The sequence below is a fragment of the Cannabis sativa genome, chromosome 9 (assembly GCF_029168945.1).
Source record: "Cannabis sativa cultivar Pink pepper isolate KNU-18-1 chromosome 9, ASM2916894v1, whole genome shotgun sequence".
NCBI classification, from domain to species: domain Eukaryota; kingdom Viridiplantae; phylum Streptophyta; class Magnoliopsida; order Rosales; family Cannabaceae; genus Cannabis; species Cannabis sativa.
Window position 1 is genome coordinate 33,219,373 of NC_083609.1, and position 16,848 is coordinate 33,236,220.

Sequence of the window (16,848 nt, forward strand, 5' to 3'; positions counted from 1 at the left end):
ATTGTACCAAAATTAATTATTTAAACAATTAATTTCACAATTTATAATATTTTCCTATTTAATATTAGAAATAATAAGTAGTCTAGAAATAACTATCTAGAAAATATCTTATTTGACTAAGTATCTTTTCCACAAAATTTGAAAAAATATCTAATTTAAGTTGTATTAGAAAAATTCTAGAACTTAAATATTTTCAAATTTAAATTTAATTAAATATCAAAAATTAAGTTGTAACCACTTAATTCAAAAAATATTCCATTTTAAGTTAATATTCGAAAAGATATTAACCTAAAAAATATCTAAAGAATCTTAATAACCAATACCTAAAATTCCTCAACTTAATTTTGAAATTTTAAATCCAAAAGATATTCAGATTTAAGTTGGTTAGTTGTAGATAACTAAATATCAACTTAAATAGGAATATTTAATGAAAAATTTAAATTAAGCTCCAGAAAGAATCTAGATGGTTATAATTCTATATTTAATTAAATACAAGAAAATACATATAGTTTAGCTTAGAATAAAGAATTCTTTAAACTATAATTTTCTTAAATTAATTTCAAAATAAATGAAATTAATTATGTTGCTAATCAATTTTATTAGGTTAAACTAGTTTAATTAACCTAGTACAGTTATTCAAATCAGGCAAATGGGCCTTCACAATTGGGGTGGTTCATGTGAGGGGGTGCTGGGTTCAGTATGTCGTACCCACTACTATGGCTCCCAACTCTCACACAAGGCCCAAAGGGAGAGGAATTTAACCTTAATAAGAACAACTGTTATTAATTGAATAGGCCCAAAAACTAAATGGGCCTAAATAAATTCTATCAAGAACTATGATAATTTATTTTAGCAACAACAACCTATATGCATCTATAATAAAATTAAACAGATAGGCTCACACAGGCACACTTTGGATGGGTCCTATCATGTTGCTAGGTCATACACAGATGAAAGAAGTTTGTAAATATACATGTTACAAATTATTATCTTGACCAAGGGAGCCATCAGATCATTAGATCTGGCAAAAAGTAACCATGGCTATTTGCAATCAAGTAATAATAGGTTTTGAAAACTTACACACAAGCTAAAACACATACTCCTGCAACAAGGTTAGTTGGATAGTTGGATGTAGGATTTTATTTAATTTTAAATTAAATAATTAATTTCGAAAATAATTAATTAAATAAAAAAAAATTCGAAAATTTTAAAAAAAAAATTTGAAAAATAAAAAAAATTCGAAATTTAATTAAATATTTAAATTTAAAATTAAACCTACAATTTTGAAAAATTAGGTTTCAACCAACCTAAATATCATTTCAAAATTTGCTAACTACTTTTAAAATTTAAATGTTATTTTATAAATAAAAATTAAATAAGAAATTAAAAAAGATAAATGAATATCTTTTTCAGATTTTAAATGTAATTTAAATAAATAAAATAACAAAATTTAAAAGTTAGCAAAATATCTTACATCTATTTAAAATTACATGATTATAGTTATCTTATTTTAAATTTAAATAAGGTCAAATTATTTCTAATTCCAGATACAATACAGTTACACTTTCTCAAGTGTTTAATATCCATCTTTTATTTATGGATTCAAACTGTATGGAATATGAGTTAGGTATTCTGTGACCAGGATCCACTTGCACTATTCTAAGAATTCTTCTATAAACATATGTCATCAAAAAACACTACCATTTTTTTTAAACTATGGCATTTGTATCTTGTTCATAGTGGATTTGACAAGATCAATCTCTGCAAAGAGTTAATATGCCTATATCCACTGAAAGTAGTTCATCTCATTCGCAGATGGATGTACATTCAGGGGTGGATATGAGTTTTTCGTTGTATTCTTCAAACGATAACTCTAGATTATACCTTTTAGCAAGAAATTTGAAATGTTTGAAAAATTTCATTAATTTCTAGCAATGGTTAAAACCATTAAGGTAAGTGGTTAAAGATCTTGCGAACTGATAGGGGTGGAGAAATAGTTAGTAGATATGCAGTTCAAAGATCATTAAATTGATTTTTGAATTATATCCAAACTTACCTCCCCAGAAATTTCGAGTTGCATGTTGATGATTAGTTACTAGTCGTTGCCTAAATCCTTCTATGGTAATACAATTTCAGAATGATGTAATGGTTGTATACTTAATGTAAATCATTACTAGATTCATGGATGACCTAGTCAAAATCTTAAGAAAAGCTAGAACTGTTAACCATGGTTTGTTAGCTGTTCTAAGTGATTAGGGGTGGACCATCCCATTGTCAATAGATAAGAAAGTGTTTGTTCAAACAAATACTACTTTTCTAAGAAAATGACTAAGTCTGAAAAACAAGTAGCAAATAAAGGAGATATTTTTCTTGATTCCAAAAGTGTTCTATCATCTTATATAACATATGATGATCCCACTGCCTCTGTTGTCTTGTCACAACCGAAGAGGTCAATACCATTTTCTTAGACATAATTCACGGTACCTTGTCGTAGTGGGAGAGTTTCTAGGAACTTCACTTCTTATGACTTGGGAGACACTAGTGATTAAAATCCATTGTGAGTTTAAACAAGTAATGGATTGTCAAGATGAGAAACTAAGAAGAAAAGCCAATAGAACTATGGTTTAATCCATTCACATGGAATAACCTATAGTTTTCTATTACAAGGACATAAAAGGAAATTTCGTTTATAAGTCTATTCAATGGACTTAACAAAACTTCCTGTTCCTAGTATTATAGGTTTGAGTTTATCTAAACCTATGGCTTGTGGTATACCTGGTAATTACTTACTCTAATGCAAGCAACTTACTTTAGTAAGATGCTGAAGCATTTTCTTTCTAATGGCAATCCATAGAAGCTTCACAACTTCTTAGGTATAGATTTTATTTATCTAAGGAAAAGTCTTAACTATTCCAGAAAAGATAAAGCCATGAAAGAATTTCTTATATCAACAGTGAGAGGTCTTAGATATGCTTTTGTATGCCTTAGACCAGACACCTGCTGTTGAGTGGGAGTAATGAGTAGGTATCAGATTAATCCAGGAGAAGAACATTGGAAGACAATCAAGTAAATCTTAAGATAAAGAAGAGGAACTATATGTTAGTCTATAAGGGTGTGCTTAAAACTCTTAGACTACACCATATCAGATATCGAAATTTGCCTTTGTGCTAGTAAATCTTTCTGATAAGATGGTGGTTACTCTGGGGGTGGAATAGTGATTTTGGAGAAGTGTAAAAACCTATCTAAAGTCTCTAGGTCTACCAGAGAGAGACTGAATGTTAAAGCTGCAGGAAAGGTACTTATTCAGTCTAAGGAAAGTTCTATACATCTTTGGCACCATTCCAAATTGCCTTAAACTACTAGTGTTAATTTCCTGATTAACCAAAAGTAGTTGCCAAAGATATAGAATCCAGTATCCCAAGAGAGTAGACATGTAGAGAGGAATTTCACATTATCAATGATTTTGTGATTAAAGGAAGAGTAATAGTGGAGAAAAGGTTGTGGTTAATTCAACCTTTCAGATCCTATTACGAGGAGTTTACTACTACTACACTTGATTTGCATATCAAGGTGTTGAGATTATTTGAAACGCACTTTTTGTTTTATATTAGTGCAAGTGGGAGTTTGTTGGGTTTTATGCCCTAAATAAAACTCATTTCAATATAATCAGATTTACTTATTAATATAGATCAGAAATAACATTTAATGTTGCATGGTTCACATGATTTATTTCATGATTATATGTACATAATGTATAAATTCATCTGAAACCCTTTTCACATACTTGATCCTGTTTATTAAGCCGTCAACACATTGGAAAGTAAACATGACTATGTGAATAAAGTTTCCTAGATTTATCAGACACAGGGTTTTACTGATATGATAATCTACAACAAGAGTTTACTTGTATTTGGAGAAATACTATGTTCTTTCCAGAACATTGGTTAAAGTAAAGCTCAGGTTGGATGCATGGAGTATGCATCGGAAGGGACCGATATTGAACTTTGACTTAGATTTAATTAAACTTACCGTAAAATCTATTCAAGTCAATATCGCCTAGTTGATCCTAGATCAAATGATCTTAAACCTGTTATGATTAGGCTCAATCTTGAAAGGCTATTCGTGTTCCTTGAATTGTTAGTTAAGCCTACTTTTAGGTCAGGGTGATACGTACTTTTTGGGAACACGGTAGTGCAATTGAGTGGGAGCGCTAGCATAAACATGGAATCTATAGCTTCTATCTGGCGAATAGTAAGCAAAGGATGATCACCTTCGAGCTTGACCAAACGAAAATAAATGGTGGAGATCTCATTTCACATAAGCTGAAATATCATTTATACAGGGTCAAGTGTTTTAAGGATAAAATACATAGTACGGTGTTACGGTAATTTAATCCCTTTACTGTGTAGATCATTCATATAGAGGATAATTGATCAAATTAGGATTATAACAATGGATAACTAATGATGTGTCTATATGGTGGAACATATAGAGCATTCTATATACTGAGAGTGCAATTCTAAGTTCTATGCGTGGATTCAACGAAGAATTAATAAGTTAGTGAATTTTAGTGCTAAATTCTTGATCTACTTATTGGAAGCTCGGTTATATAGACCCATGGTCCCCCCACTAGTTGAGATAATATTGCTTGTAAGACTCGTGTAATTGGTTTTGATTAATCAATTATAATTCTCAAATTAGACTATGTTTATTTGTGAATTTTTCACTAAGTAAGGGCGAAATTGTAAAGAAAGAGTTTATAGGGGCATATTTGCTAATTATGATACTTTGTATGGTTCAATTAATAAATATGATAAATGACAATATTATTTAATAATTATTTATAGTTATTAAATAGTTAGAATTGGTATTTAAATGGTTGAATTAGGAAATTGGCATTTTTGAGAAAATCAGATACAAAAGGTGTTAAAATTGCAAAATTGCAAAAACAAGGCCCAATCCACTAAGTGTATGGCCAGCCACCTTAGTAAGTTTTTTAAGTTGATTTTTTCATTATTTTAATGCCATATAATTCAAATCTAACCCTAGTGGAATGCTATAAATAGATAGTGAAGGCTTCAGGAAAATTAGACTTTTTCCTGACACTTTGTGAATCAGAAAAACTGAGCCTTCTCTCTCCCTATCTGGCTGACCACTCCCTCTCTTCTTCTTCAATATTTCGAAATCCTTAGTGATTAGAGTAGTGCCCACACACATCAAGTGATACCTCAATCATAGTGAGGAAGATCGTGAAGAAAGATCATCAGCAAAGAAGTTTCAGCATCAAAGATTCAGAGAAAGAGATCCAGGTTCAGATATTGATAATGCTCTGCTACAGAAAGGAATCAAGGACTAGATATCTGAACGGAAGGAGTCATATTATTCTGCTGCACCCAATGTAAGGTTTCTTAAACTTTATATGTGTTTAATTTATCGTTTTAGAAAGTTCTTATTTAGGATGTTAATAAACATACTTGTGAGTAGATCTAAGATCCTGGTAAAATAATTTCCAACAATAATCAAATTTAAAAGTAAGATAGATTATTAAGCAAATAAGATAGATACTAACTATTTTAAATTCAAATTACACTAATATCTTGAATTAAATTTTAAAAAAATATTAAATTAATTCATAATGATAATTAGAATTGAATTAGGAATAGTAATAGTATAAATATAGAACTACACAAAAAATCAGAAGTTAATTCCATGAAAAAGCATGAAAATTCGAAGAAAAACGAAAAAATTGTGAGCTGTACGGACAGTTTTCGCGATCGCAGGAAAATTTCAGCACAACTCCGATTTTTTTGAATCTTCAAAAAATCATAACTAATTCAAATTAAATCGAAATTGAGTTCTGTAAAAAAGTAACTTGCTTAATTTTTTCCATACTATCCAATAAAAATAATTCCGGAAACAGATATTCAATTATTTTTAACGAAAATTCACAAACACCAATCAATCATCAAATAACACTCAATACAACATGATACCATCCAAAAACAAACAAACAATCGTTTTAAAGTCCAAATTTCTTGCAAGTAAATCAATTACCATGGCTCTGAGGCCAGTTGTTGGAAATTATTTTACCAGGATCTTAGATCTACTCACAAGTATGTTTGTTAACATCCTAAATAAGAACTTTCTAAAACGATAAATTAAACACATATAAAGTTTAAGAAACCTTACATTGGGTGCAGCGGAATAATATGACTCCTTCCGTTCAGATATCTAGCCCTTGATTCCTTTCTGTAGCAGAGCATTATCAATATCTGAACCTGGATCTCTTTCTCTGAATCTTTGGTGCTGAAACTCCTTCTTGCTGAAAGTCTTTCTTCACGATCTTCCTCACTATGATTGAGGTATCACTTGCTGTGTGCGGGCACTACTCATACACAAAGAATTCCGAAATTTAAGGAAGAAGAAAGAGAGAGTGGGTTCGGCCAAAGATAGGGAGAGAGAGAGGCTCAGTTTTTTCTGAATCAGAAGTGTCAGAAGAAAAGTGTGTAATTTTCCTGAAGCCTTCACTATCTATTTATAGCATTCCACTAGGGTTAGGTTTGAATTATTTGGCATTAAAATAATTAAAATATCAGAGGGAAAAACCCTACAAAAGTGGCCGGCCCTACATAGTGGATTTGGGCCTCACTTTTTGCAATTTTGCAGTTTTATCTTTTCTGCATCTGATTTTCTCAAAAACGCCAATTTTATAATTCAACCATTTTAATGTCAATTCTAACTATTTAATAACTATAAATAATTATTAAATAATATTGTCATTCATCATATTTATTAATTGAACCATACAAAGTATCATAATTAACAAATATGCCCCTATAAACTCTTTCTTTACAATTTCGCCCTTACTTAGTGAAAAATTCACAAATAGACATAGTCTAATTTGAGAATTATAATTGATTAATCAAAACCAATTATATGAGTCTTACAAGCAATATTATCTCAACTAGTGCGGGGACCAATGGTCTATATAACCGAGCTTCCAATAAGTAGATCAAGAATTTAGCACTAAAATTCACTAACTTATTAATTCTTCGTTGAATCCACGCATAGAACTTAGAATCGCACTCTCAGTTATATAGAATGCTCTATATGTTCCACCATATAGACACATCATTAGTTATCCATTGTTATAATCCTAATTTGATCAATGATCCTCTATATGAATGATCTACACTGTAAAGGGATTAAATTACCGTTACACCCTACAATGTATTTATTCCTTAAAACACTTGACCCCGTATAAATGATATTTCAGCTTATGTGAAATGAGTACTCCACCATTTATGTTCGTTTGGTCAAGCTCGAAGGAGATCATCCTTTGCTTACTATTCGCCAGATAGAAGCTATAGATTCCATGTTTATGATAGCACTCCCACTCAATTGCACTACCGTGTTCCCAAAATGTACGTTTCACCCTGACCTAAAAGTAGACTTAACTAACAAATCAAAGAATACGAATAGCCTCTCGAGATTGAGCCTAATCATATCAGGATTAAGATCATTTGATCTAGGATCAACTAGGCGATATTTACTTGAATAGATATTACAGTAAGTTTAATAAATCTAAGTCAAAGTTCAATATCGGTCCCTTCCGATGCATACTCCATGCATCCAACCTGAGCTTTACTTTAACCAATGCTCTGGAAAGAACATAGCACTTCTCCAAATGCAAGTAAACTCTGTTGTAGATTATCATATCAGTAAAACCCTATGTCTGATAAATCTAGGAAACTTTATTCACATAGTCATGTTTACTTTCCAATGTGTTGACAGCATAATAAACAGGATCAAGTATGTGAAAAGGGTTTCAGATAAATTCATACATTATGTACATATAATCATGAAATAAATCATGTGAACCATGCAACATTAAATGTTATTTCTGATCTGTATTAATAAGTAAATTTGATTATATTGAAATGAGTTTTATTTAGGGCATAAAACCCAACATAAATATATTATAAAGAAAGCCTAATGGACTTTCATATCGGGCTTTAATTAAACGATTATGTACTTATGAAAATACCATAATATTTTATTTTCGTAGTTAATACAACTTTAACTCTCTTTAGAAAATTGGTACAACTACTCTAAGCAATAGTCTCTACTCACTAACAACACAAATAAATGAGATAATTATCCTCGCACCATTAATATCCAAAAAAAAAATTAAACACTATTTTAATCTTGATATTACAATCAGCCCCATCAAACCCCAGCCGACTCCCCATTCCCAACTCCACGCACAGCCAACCGATCTCTCCTCTCTCCTTCTATCGCGCCTCCCTCTTCTCAGATCGGAGCCTTCCCTCTCCGTTAGTCCACTCAAGCCTTCCCTCTCCGGTGTGGCTCTCTTTCCCGTCGATCCTCTGGTGCTTATGAAACGACGCTGCACACGTCTTCATACAGAGTGGCGAAGGAGCCGACTCCCCATTCCCAGCTCCACGTCTTCTCAGATCTAGTTTGGGAGATTGAGATTGAGATTGGGTAAAAAATTGGAGGGTGTCTGAGTAACGGTTTGCACGAGTGAGGTGAGCAAGCTTACGATTGAGGGTGAGGAGTGAGGAGTTAGATGGCATCTGAGATTGAGTTAAAGCATTTACACTAACTGAGAAGAACAAAAGGAGTTTCTTTTGGTTTGGTTTGGTTTAAGGAAGAAGAGAGTGGGTCGTACAGAAAGAATAGTACCTTGTAATTTCAGGTTGAGCTAAATAGCAGGCTTCCATGACAATGGATGAGAGTCTTTTCCTTCTTCCTACAATTGTAAATCCAAATAGAAATCATAAATTTATGTAAAAAGGGAAATTTTTAAATTGGGCAGAGACCGGTTGGTTGTGCGTGGAGCTGGGAATGGGGAGTCGGTTGGGGTTTGATGGGGCTGATTTTGGGGGCTAGGGTTTCAAAGATGAAGAAGATAGAGAGAGAAGAAGAAGGAGGCGTGAAGAAAGAAAAGAGAAAGAAAAGAAAAAAAAAATATAATTTTTTTTTTTAATTTTTAAAGAAATATTTTTTTTATTTTTATTTTAATTTTAAATATTTATTACGTGGACTAATTAAACTGTGCCACATGTACATTGTGTACACGTAGACATTCCAACCTGTCACTTAATACTAAAAAATGGACGGAAATGGCTAACTGCTACCAGAACTTGAGTTTAGGTGTTTTACCACTAAAACTTTAGAATTGAGTGTTAGTTGTAAACACCTGACCACTTAAGCAGGTTATGCCGCAAATTACTCTCTAGTGTAACACACATTCTTGAACAATGTGAGACTATTTTTAAAACAAAAGTGTATTATCAAATCTTTCTTCCAAAATGAGAAATCTTATAAATGAGTAAAAATAAAATAAAATTTATATAAAATGCCACATATATATATTTTTTTTACATATGTACTATTTTCCCCTTGAAAATAAAAATAAATAAATAAATTTGGAATGATTTTCTAAAAGAAAACATATTGTTTTGCGCGGGAGAGTAGTATTAGGGAGAGAGAGAGAGTTTAAAATGTTGACTTTCCAGGTCACTTCACTGCTGACTGCGTGCTGGGGAAGTCAGGAGGAGTCCCTCAAAATTCCCTGCAAACATCTCCACTTCCATTTACATTTCCATTTCCCCCGTAACTTTCCCGAGAAAATGCCCAAGAAACGTACTAGGGTTCCGGATGTTATATGGAGATTGTTCGGGAGCCGCGCGCGCACGCTTTCCAATACCATCGTTTCCTTACTTCCTGCATCTACTCCCACGCTCTCCGACGACATGTCGTTCCTCCTTCGACCGGGAGATTCCTCCGATTATCGAAAGCTGCTAGACCGATGCTTCGTGGTCATTTCGGAGAATACGCCTAAGATTACAATCTCTCGTTTCTCCCCTGTGTCGCACTGGCCCCAGCATCAGATTGTTGCAAGAACCATTGAAATGATCATCTTTGGCCATTCTGTGACTTCAAACGTAATTTGCAGCGGTTACGATAAGGTACTCTCAACTGTTCTTCCTTTTTTTCACATTTTGTTCCTGTTTATGTGTGTATTTGTAACAATTATATATATACGTAGTACGTATGAATTTGAGCGTATACATTTGACAGTATACTCAGTCAAGTCCATTGGTGGAGCTTCTAACTGCTCCGGCTTGGTGTCTTTTGCTACAGAGGGTATGTCATTGTCTATATATCCAACACGCCCACACAAAAAGGAATAATAATAATAATAACAACAAAATAAGTGTAAATGTAAATCTTCCAATATGACAGGTTGGGGAGGAAATCATGGTTTACTTACTGAAAAATGCATCGATATTTTTGCCACTAGTTTACAATAGATACCATCAGGTAGCTGGTTCTCCTATCAGTAAACTATTCTTTTCAATGAAGAAGCACAAGTTAGAATCTCAAAGCGGTAACAACTTTGAACTTTGTCCATTTCGATTTTGTCACAGTCGTTAAACTCTATTATTATGCTTCAAATTAATATTGAGGTTTGTTAATTTTCAAAAAAAAAAAAAATAAATAAATAACAAATAAATATATTGAGGTTCGTTTGAATGTGGGGTTGGTTTATTCTTCATTATTACTGTGATTACTGTTACTGTTATTGATAATATGATTCTATGTTTGGAAATTGCAATGTTTGTTGTTTTACTATGATTGGCTCAAATACCTAAGATTTCTGTCTACATTTGTATGGTCTGTTATCGCTTGTAAAGTATAATAACGCAACAAATAATATCTCAGGCCCCAAAAAGAAGATAAAAGGAGAAGATGATGTCATTCCATTGTCAAAGAATCAGGGACAATTTACTACGTCAAGTAGTGATGGACTTTTAAGCTCTTATACTTGTGTTTGTTTCTATAAAAAGAGAAGTAATGATGCGGAAAAACATAGCCAAATGAGTTCATCTGAAGCGGCTATGGAAATGAAATTAGATTCAATGGTAAATGGTGGAGATAATTCCAGCCAGTCTGTCCAACAATACTCAAATCAGAGTCTAGAACTATTAGGAAAGCGTTCAAGACCATTTCGTTGGCAGCGTAGTAGAAAACGCAAACAATTTCAAGGAACAGCTATAGCTCCTTGTACAGAAGTTATGGAGCATAAACATAGGCTTCCTGAAAAATGTGACTCAGACTACAGTGCTTGCTCCTACCATGAAAAGGTGTTTCATTTGATGGAGTGCAGACATTTCTATCTATCTGTGTTCATTTTTAACTTCTTGACGATCTACAGATTTGTTAACTGTTAATTTTTATGGTCTATTATATTTTGTTTGATTGACAGTTTACTCTAATTAGTTCCGAATGCCAATTCTTGTGTTGGAGTTTGCCAATTCATAAAAGCGTATTGCTACTTCAGGGTTTTACTTGCTTTTTTTTTTCTTTTGGTTTCCTTCTATAATTACACTCTCCCAGATAATCATCTAAACATGTTTTATGTTTGCATCATTTAATACTTGCTTGTATTGTCAAACATTGCTACTATTTTTTTGAAAATCATTGGAGTGTTCCGTAGTTGTCAAAGTTTCATTCCAAAGTTAGTAACTGGATTCCCTGATCATATTATTTGAGATTGTCAGTAAAACATTCTAACAAAAAAAGGGTTCCATTATATTGCATCATGTTTCTTAGGATCATTTTTCTGCCTCACATTATTCTCTGGCAGAATTTGTGGAAATGCTGTTATATGGTGAGAGAAGTTCCAAAGAAAACCACCAAAGAGGCTCAAATAGATAGAAAGCTCCTATTCTATAATTCGGAAACCTCCTCATCTGTTTTCCCAAGGAAACGTATCCTTTTGTGCTCATGTAAATACAGCATGTATGCTCATTTCCCATATGTATTTCGACTGTTTTATCTGCACCAATATAGTCTTTAATATTTTTTGGTTTTTATGAACTTGTTGATGGCGAGTCTTTAAAGATCAGGCAGTTGTATACTCGTCCATATTTGTCTTTCCTAACGACTACTTGGGGCTTATAGAGTTTTACAATATTGATGACGGTTCTTCTTCTTTTCATGGGTTTTTAAGCTTGTGTTGCCTTAATGTTATCAGATGTGCTAAATTCTTTGAAACCTAACACTTCTGATTCAGTCCTCCTTCTTGAGAGTATCTTTGGCTTATCTGGTATAATGGCTGACTCTAACAGAGAACCCTGCTATCAAAATATTGGTTCTTCTCCCTCAGATGCTGCTTCTGTATGCCTGTAAGCATAGAATACTTTGGATCTCAACTTAATCATGCATTTTACCTGTAATGATTTTATTGTAGCATATTCTACCTTTTGGCTGGTTATTAAAGATATCTGCTACTTAGTTGCTTTTTTTTGTTCTGTTCACTAATCATAAGCATTCTTCTTGATTTCTATTATGGGGTAATTGAGGCTTGCTGCTCGACAGGATGTTATCAGGATCTGTATATCTTGATTCTGGCTCTTTTCCCTTTTTATTTTCTTTGGATCATAAAAGGATGAGTTTTTTCTCCCCGCTGTTATAGTTCTCATTTTGTTCGTCTCTAATTTCCAGGTATCACTCACTAATGAAGTTGCTCAAGATTCTCATTCGCAGAGCTCAGAATTGCCAGCACTTGAATTTATTGAATAAGCATTGTGTTGATTCAGCATATGATCAAAATGAGATAGAGAGTTCGGAAGTCTCATTTAAGGTTAGAGGCACATGATTTTGTTAGAGGCCCTGATAACTATTTTCTTCCATTACTGATACAAGATACAAGGGACCTGATAACTATTTTCTTCCATTACCACTTTTTATTCTTTTGATTAGATTAAAGTGTTAAATTTAGTGTTATAGAAAAAGAAAAAAAAAAGGTGTATCCTTGCAGATGGCAAGAATCTCATCACGTGGAAAATATTTTACTCTTGATTTAGTTCTTATTATTTAATTGCCACTGCTCTGCCCCAAGAGGGAAAAAAAACGTAATTATGACTTTTTGTTTCAGGAGAGTGAGTATAAGAACAAGATACTGAAGAAATCTCATGATCAGAGCAAAAATTCTCTGCAAGCCAATGATTCCAATGCAATTAAATCTTATTGCCTGAAAAGTCAGGTGGTTTCATTTGTATGGGCTGCTTGTAGGAGTATCATACCTCCTGAATTGCTAGGAACTCCAACTAATTGGAGAATATTAAGGAGAAACATATCGAAGTTTATTCAGCTTCGGAAATTTGAAAGATTTTCTCTTAAACAATGTATGCATAAACTGAAAACGTCAGCTTTTCCTTATTTTTTCAGTGATCATTCTTTATGCCTTTTGAGTAATCAGGTGCTACGACATGAAGAGGGCCAAATTTTAAAGACTAGTAGATCCGGTGAATTGAATGAAGCTACTTACAGGATTAGAAAAAGACTTCTAGAAAATTGGATTTATTGGTTCTTTTCATATGTAGTTGTGCCGTTGTTGCAAGCTAATTTCTATGTCACTGAAAGTGAATGTGGGAAACATGATGTGTTTTACTACAAGAAGTCAGTTTGGGAGAAGGTGAAAAAGATGGCCACTAATTGTTTGAAAGATCAGAGCTATGTTGGCTTGGATAATGCAACAACTAGAGAAATTGTAAAGTGTAGAAGATTTGGTTTCTCAAAGCTTAGATTTCTTCCCAAAGAAAATAGAATAAGGTTGCTTGCAAATCTAAAAGCACCGTCAAGAATGCCACTGCAAGAGTCTTATTGGAAAAATAAATCTTCCAGAATTGGTAAAAAGCAGTTGGTTCAAAAGACAATTAGTTTTCACAATTTCAAGTCTGTTAATACTATTCTTCGAGATACACATTCTGTTCTGAAAGGTATCCAGTTGAAAGAGCCTGAGAGGTTAGGATCATCTGTGTTTGATTACAATGATGTCTATAGAAGGTTATGTCCGTTTCTGATTCAGCTGAAAAATGGATCATCAAACATTCCTGGCGTCTATATTATTGTTTCAGATGTAGCAAAAGCCTTTGATTCTGTCGAACAGAAGATGCTGCTTTCTGTAATAAAAGATGTCATCAGGGATGAGAAATATACAGTTAAACAGTCTTGTGAAGTTCGCTGTACAAAGAGTTCCTTGTGGGTTCAAGACCATTATATATTACTGGATCAAAATATCAAATCAAGTGCAACATCTCTTATCCCATTCCAAGCAACTAATAGCGTTCTTGTTAATCAGGTAATTTTAATTTATTTTGTTATTGATAGAAAGGAAATCACAGCTTACCTGAATTGGTCATAGCTGTCCTTAGTATTTAGTATTTACACTCTTATTTAGGAATTGAATTAAATCTGTATATCTTTGTATTTAGTTAGACTCTTCTTGCAAAGGCTATATAATGTATCATTTCACTCAAGGAAATATACATCAGATTTTACCAATCTCAAATATTTCTAGACGTGTATTAAGGAAAAAGTCCAGGTCTTATTATTCCTTTAGGTTATGCTGTCAGGGGGTTATGTAGGAATTTGTTCTGTTTTGAGCTTTGCCCTTGGAGAGAACGAAATAAATGTTTCTTATTTCTATGTTTCAATAATACAATCCTTTGCATTATTCCTAACTTCTCATCCACACAGTTTGATATCTCATTGAGGGTATCAAAAGTGAATACACTCTTGCAAGGTTCTGCTTGGATCTTGAAATAAAGTGGAGAGAATTCTATGGATGCTTCATAAATTTATTTGTATTGCTGTAAACTTACTTGAAATTCTCATTCCTTGTTTTTTGATATTCAAACTCTGTAGTTTTGAAGTTATTTTCTAGTCCTGGAAAGCTCATTTTATTTGATTTTTTATTTCTTCTCACAGGAGTGCAGCAAGACTGTGACGAAGAATGAGCTCTTATTTGATTTAAATGAGCATATAAAGCGCAATGTGCTGCAGTTGGATAAAAAGTTTTATTTGCAACGTGTAGGTATTTCTCAAGGAAGTGTCCTATCTACTTTACTTTGCTCATTATACTATGGAGACATGGACAGGAAGGTCATCTTTCCATTTCTTGAAAGGATAAGTCAAACTGCTATTCAAGATGGATCAGAACAATATAACTTTTCTTATGCTTCTGGTGCTCAGATCCACACATCAAACACAAGTTATATGCTACTTAGATTCATTGATGACTTCCTTTTCGTATCGACCTCAAAACAGCAGGCTGAAGGCTTCTTCTCAAGGTTATCAAGAGGATTTCAGGATTATAACTGCTACATGAATGCGGATAAATTTTCTGTTAATTTTGATGTTGGCCACATATCCAAGCTTCCATCAAACAGGCTGTGTATTGGTGAAGATGGTGTCTCATTCATACGTTGGAGTGGCTTGCTTATCAATTGTTGCACATTAGAAGTCCAAGCAGACTACACCAGGTTACTAAATTTCTGTATACAGCTATGTACTTTTTCCCCTTAAGTCATGGTTTACCATAATAATAATCCTAATTTATCATGTGACAAGGAGAGCTTGTGCTACCACAATTATTACTTGATTACTCATTGATCTTTGAGTTTAGTTAAGACTTCTACTGCAAGCTCCATTTAAAGAAGAATAGTAAGCATAATACTTATTAAATATGGTTATTTTAGGTAAGAAATTTATTACTGTGCTGCTTGCAAAGAAAACATTGTCATTGTACTTAAGGCACACTCATCTTACTTAGGGAAGAAAGATTTCTTATGATAATTCCCTGTGTTTTCTGCGTCACAAGTTTGCGACTGGAGTAACTCATTTCATCAAAACTTTCAGGCATTTGAAAAACCATTTGAGTTCAAGCCTGACTGTCTCTTGGCATGACAAACCTGGTTCACGTTTAGAATCGAAGTTGTGCAGCTATATGAGGCCGAAATGTCATCCATTATTCTATGATTCCAAAATCAACTCTGCGGGTGTTGTCAGATTAAATATATTTCAAGCATTTTTGGTCTGTGCAATGAAGTTTCACTGCTACTTCTGTGACTTATCATACATCTGTAGATTTCGCACTGCCTTCTATTGGAAAATTATTAAGAAATCATTCAGGTATGCATCTCACCTTATTATACCACCACCCTCACCTCTGACAATTTTATTATCTTTCTTCATGAGGTTTAAACGAAGTCTGGACTAATTATATACACATTGGCTGGATTTCTTATTAGGCATATCAATTCCTTAAAATTTGAAGTGAAAAGTATAATAACTTTTCTTGTTTTGTTCTTGTGCTATTGTTGAGCAACTATGTTGTTTATTCTATAGGTATACGAGTTCTCTGATAAAGAGAAGGATGCATTCCAGGGGTGGGCGCCTTGGCTCTAACCTCCGCCCGGTTCTACATCTGAAAAACTGTGAAGTTGAGTGGCTTGGACTGAATGCTTATGTCCAAGTTCTGAAGAGGAAAAAGCCCAAGCAAAAGGAACTGCTGTCTTTACTGACATCTAAGTTGTTAATGCATAAATTATCAAATAATTTCTCCCCATGTCTTAGTTACGCAGTTGATCCTTCTCATTCCTCTTTAATCTGGAAAATTAAGTATTAGAAGGTAACATAATTTACTGCATTTTTTTTTATCTCATTTATCTTCATTACACAACGGTTTTAACGGGTGGTAAACAATAATCGTGTGTTAAAATTTTGCAATTTGCAGGGCACAGGAAACTGATTTCATGAAGAATTGTTTGGCCTCCTAATATAAAATTGGATTACGAATTTGAATTGTATACACTAGTTTACATTGCTTAACTGGTGTTACTTATGTTGAATCATATATAGTATATAGCATGATCTAAGTAAATCTTAATGTAGATTGATTTCTTCTCATTTGTCATTTTATAAAGCTTTACCCTCTTATTATGATATGATGACGATGATACTATACAC

General features: G+C 33.1%; 1 protein-coding gene across 1 annotated transcript; it reads left to right on the top strand.

Annotated features, from left to right (window-relative positions):
- The first annotated feature begins 9,486 nt into the window (after positions 1–9,486).
- Positions 9,487–16,824, top strand: LOC115721772 (telomerase reverse transcriptase). The gene is made up of 12 exons (XM_030650846.2): positions 9,487–9,998; positions 10,111–10,176; positions 10,276–10,420; positions 10,756–11,177; positions 11,681–11,804; positions 12,071–12,221; positions 12,541–12,679; positions 12,974–14,179; positions 14,809–15,362; positions 15,739–16,011; positions 16,228–16,510; positions 16,616–16,824. The coding sequence occupies exons 1-11, from the start codon at positions 9,531–9,533 to the stop codon at positions 16,505–16,507; spliced, it is 3,828 nt and encodes a 1,275-aa protein (XP_030506706.2). The 5' UTR covers positions 9,487–9,530; the 3' UTR covers positions 16,508–16,510; positions 16,616–16,824.
- Positions 16,825–16,848: the final 24 nt, after the last annotated feature.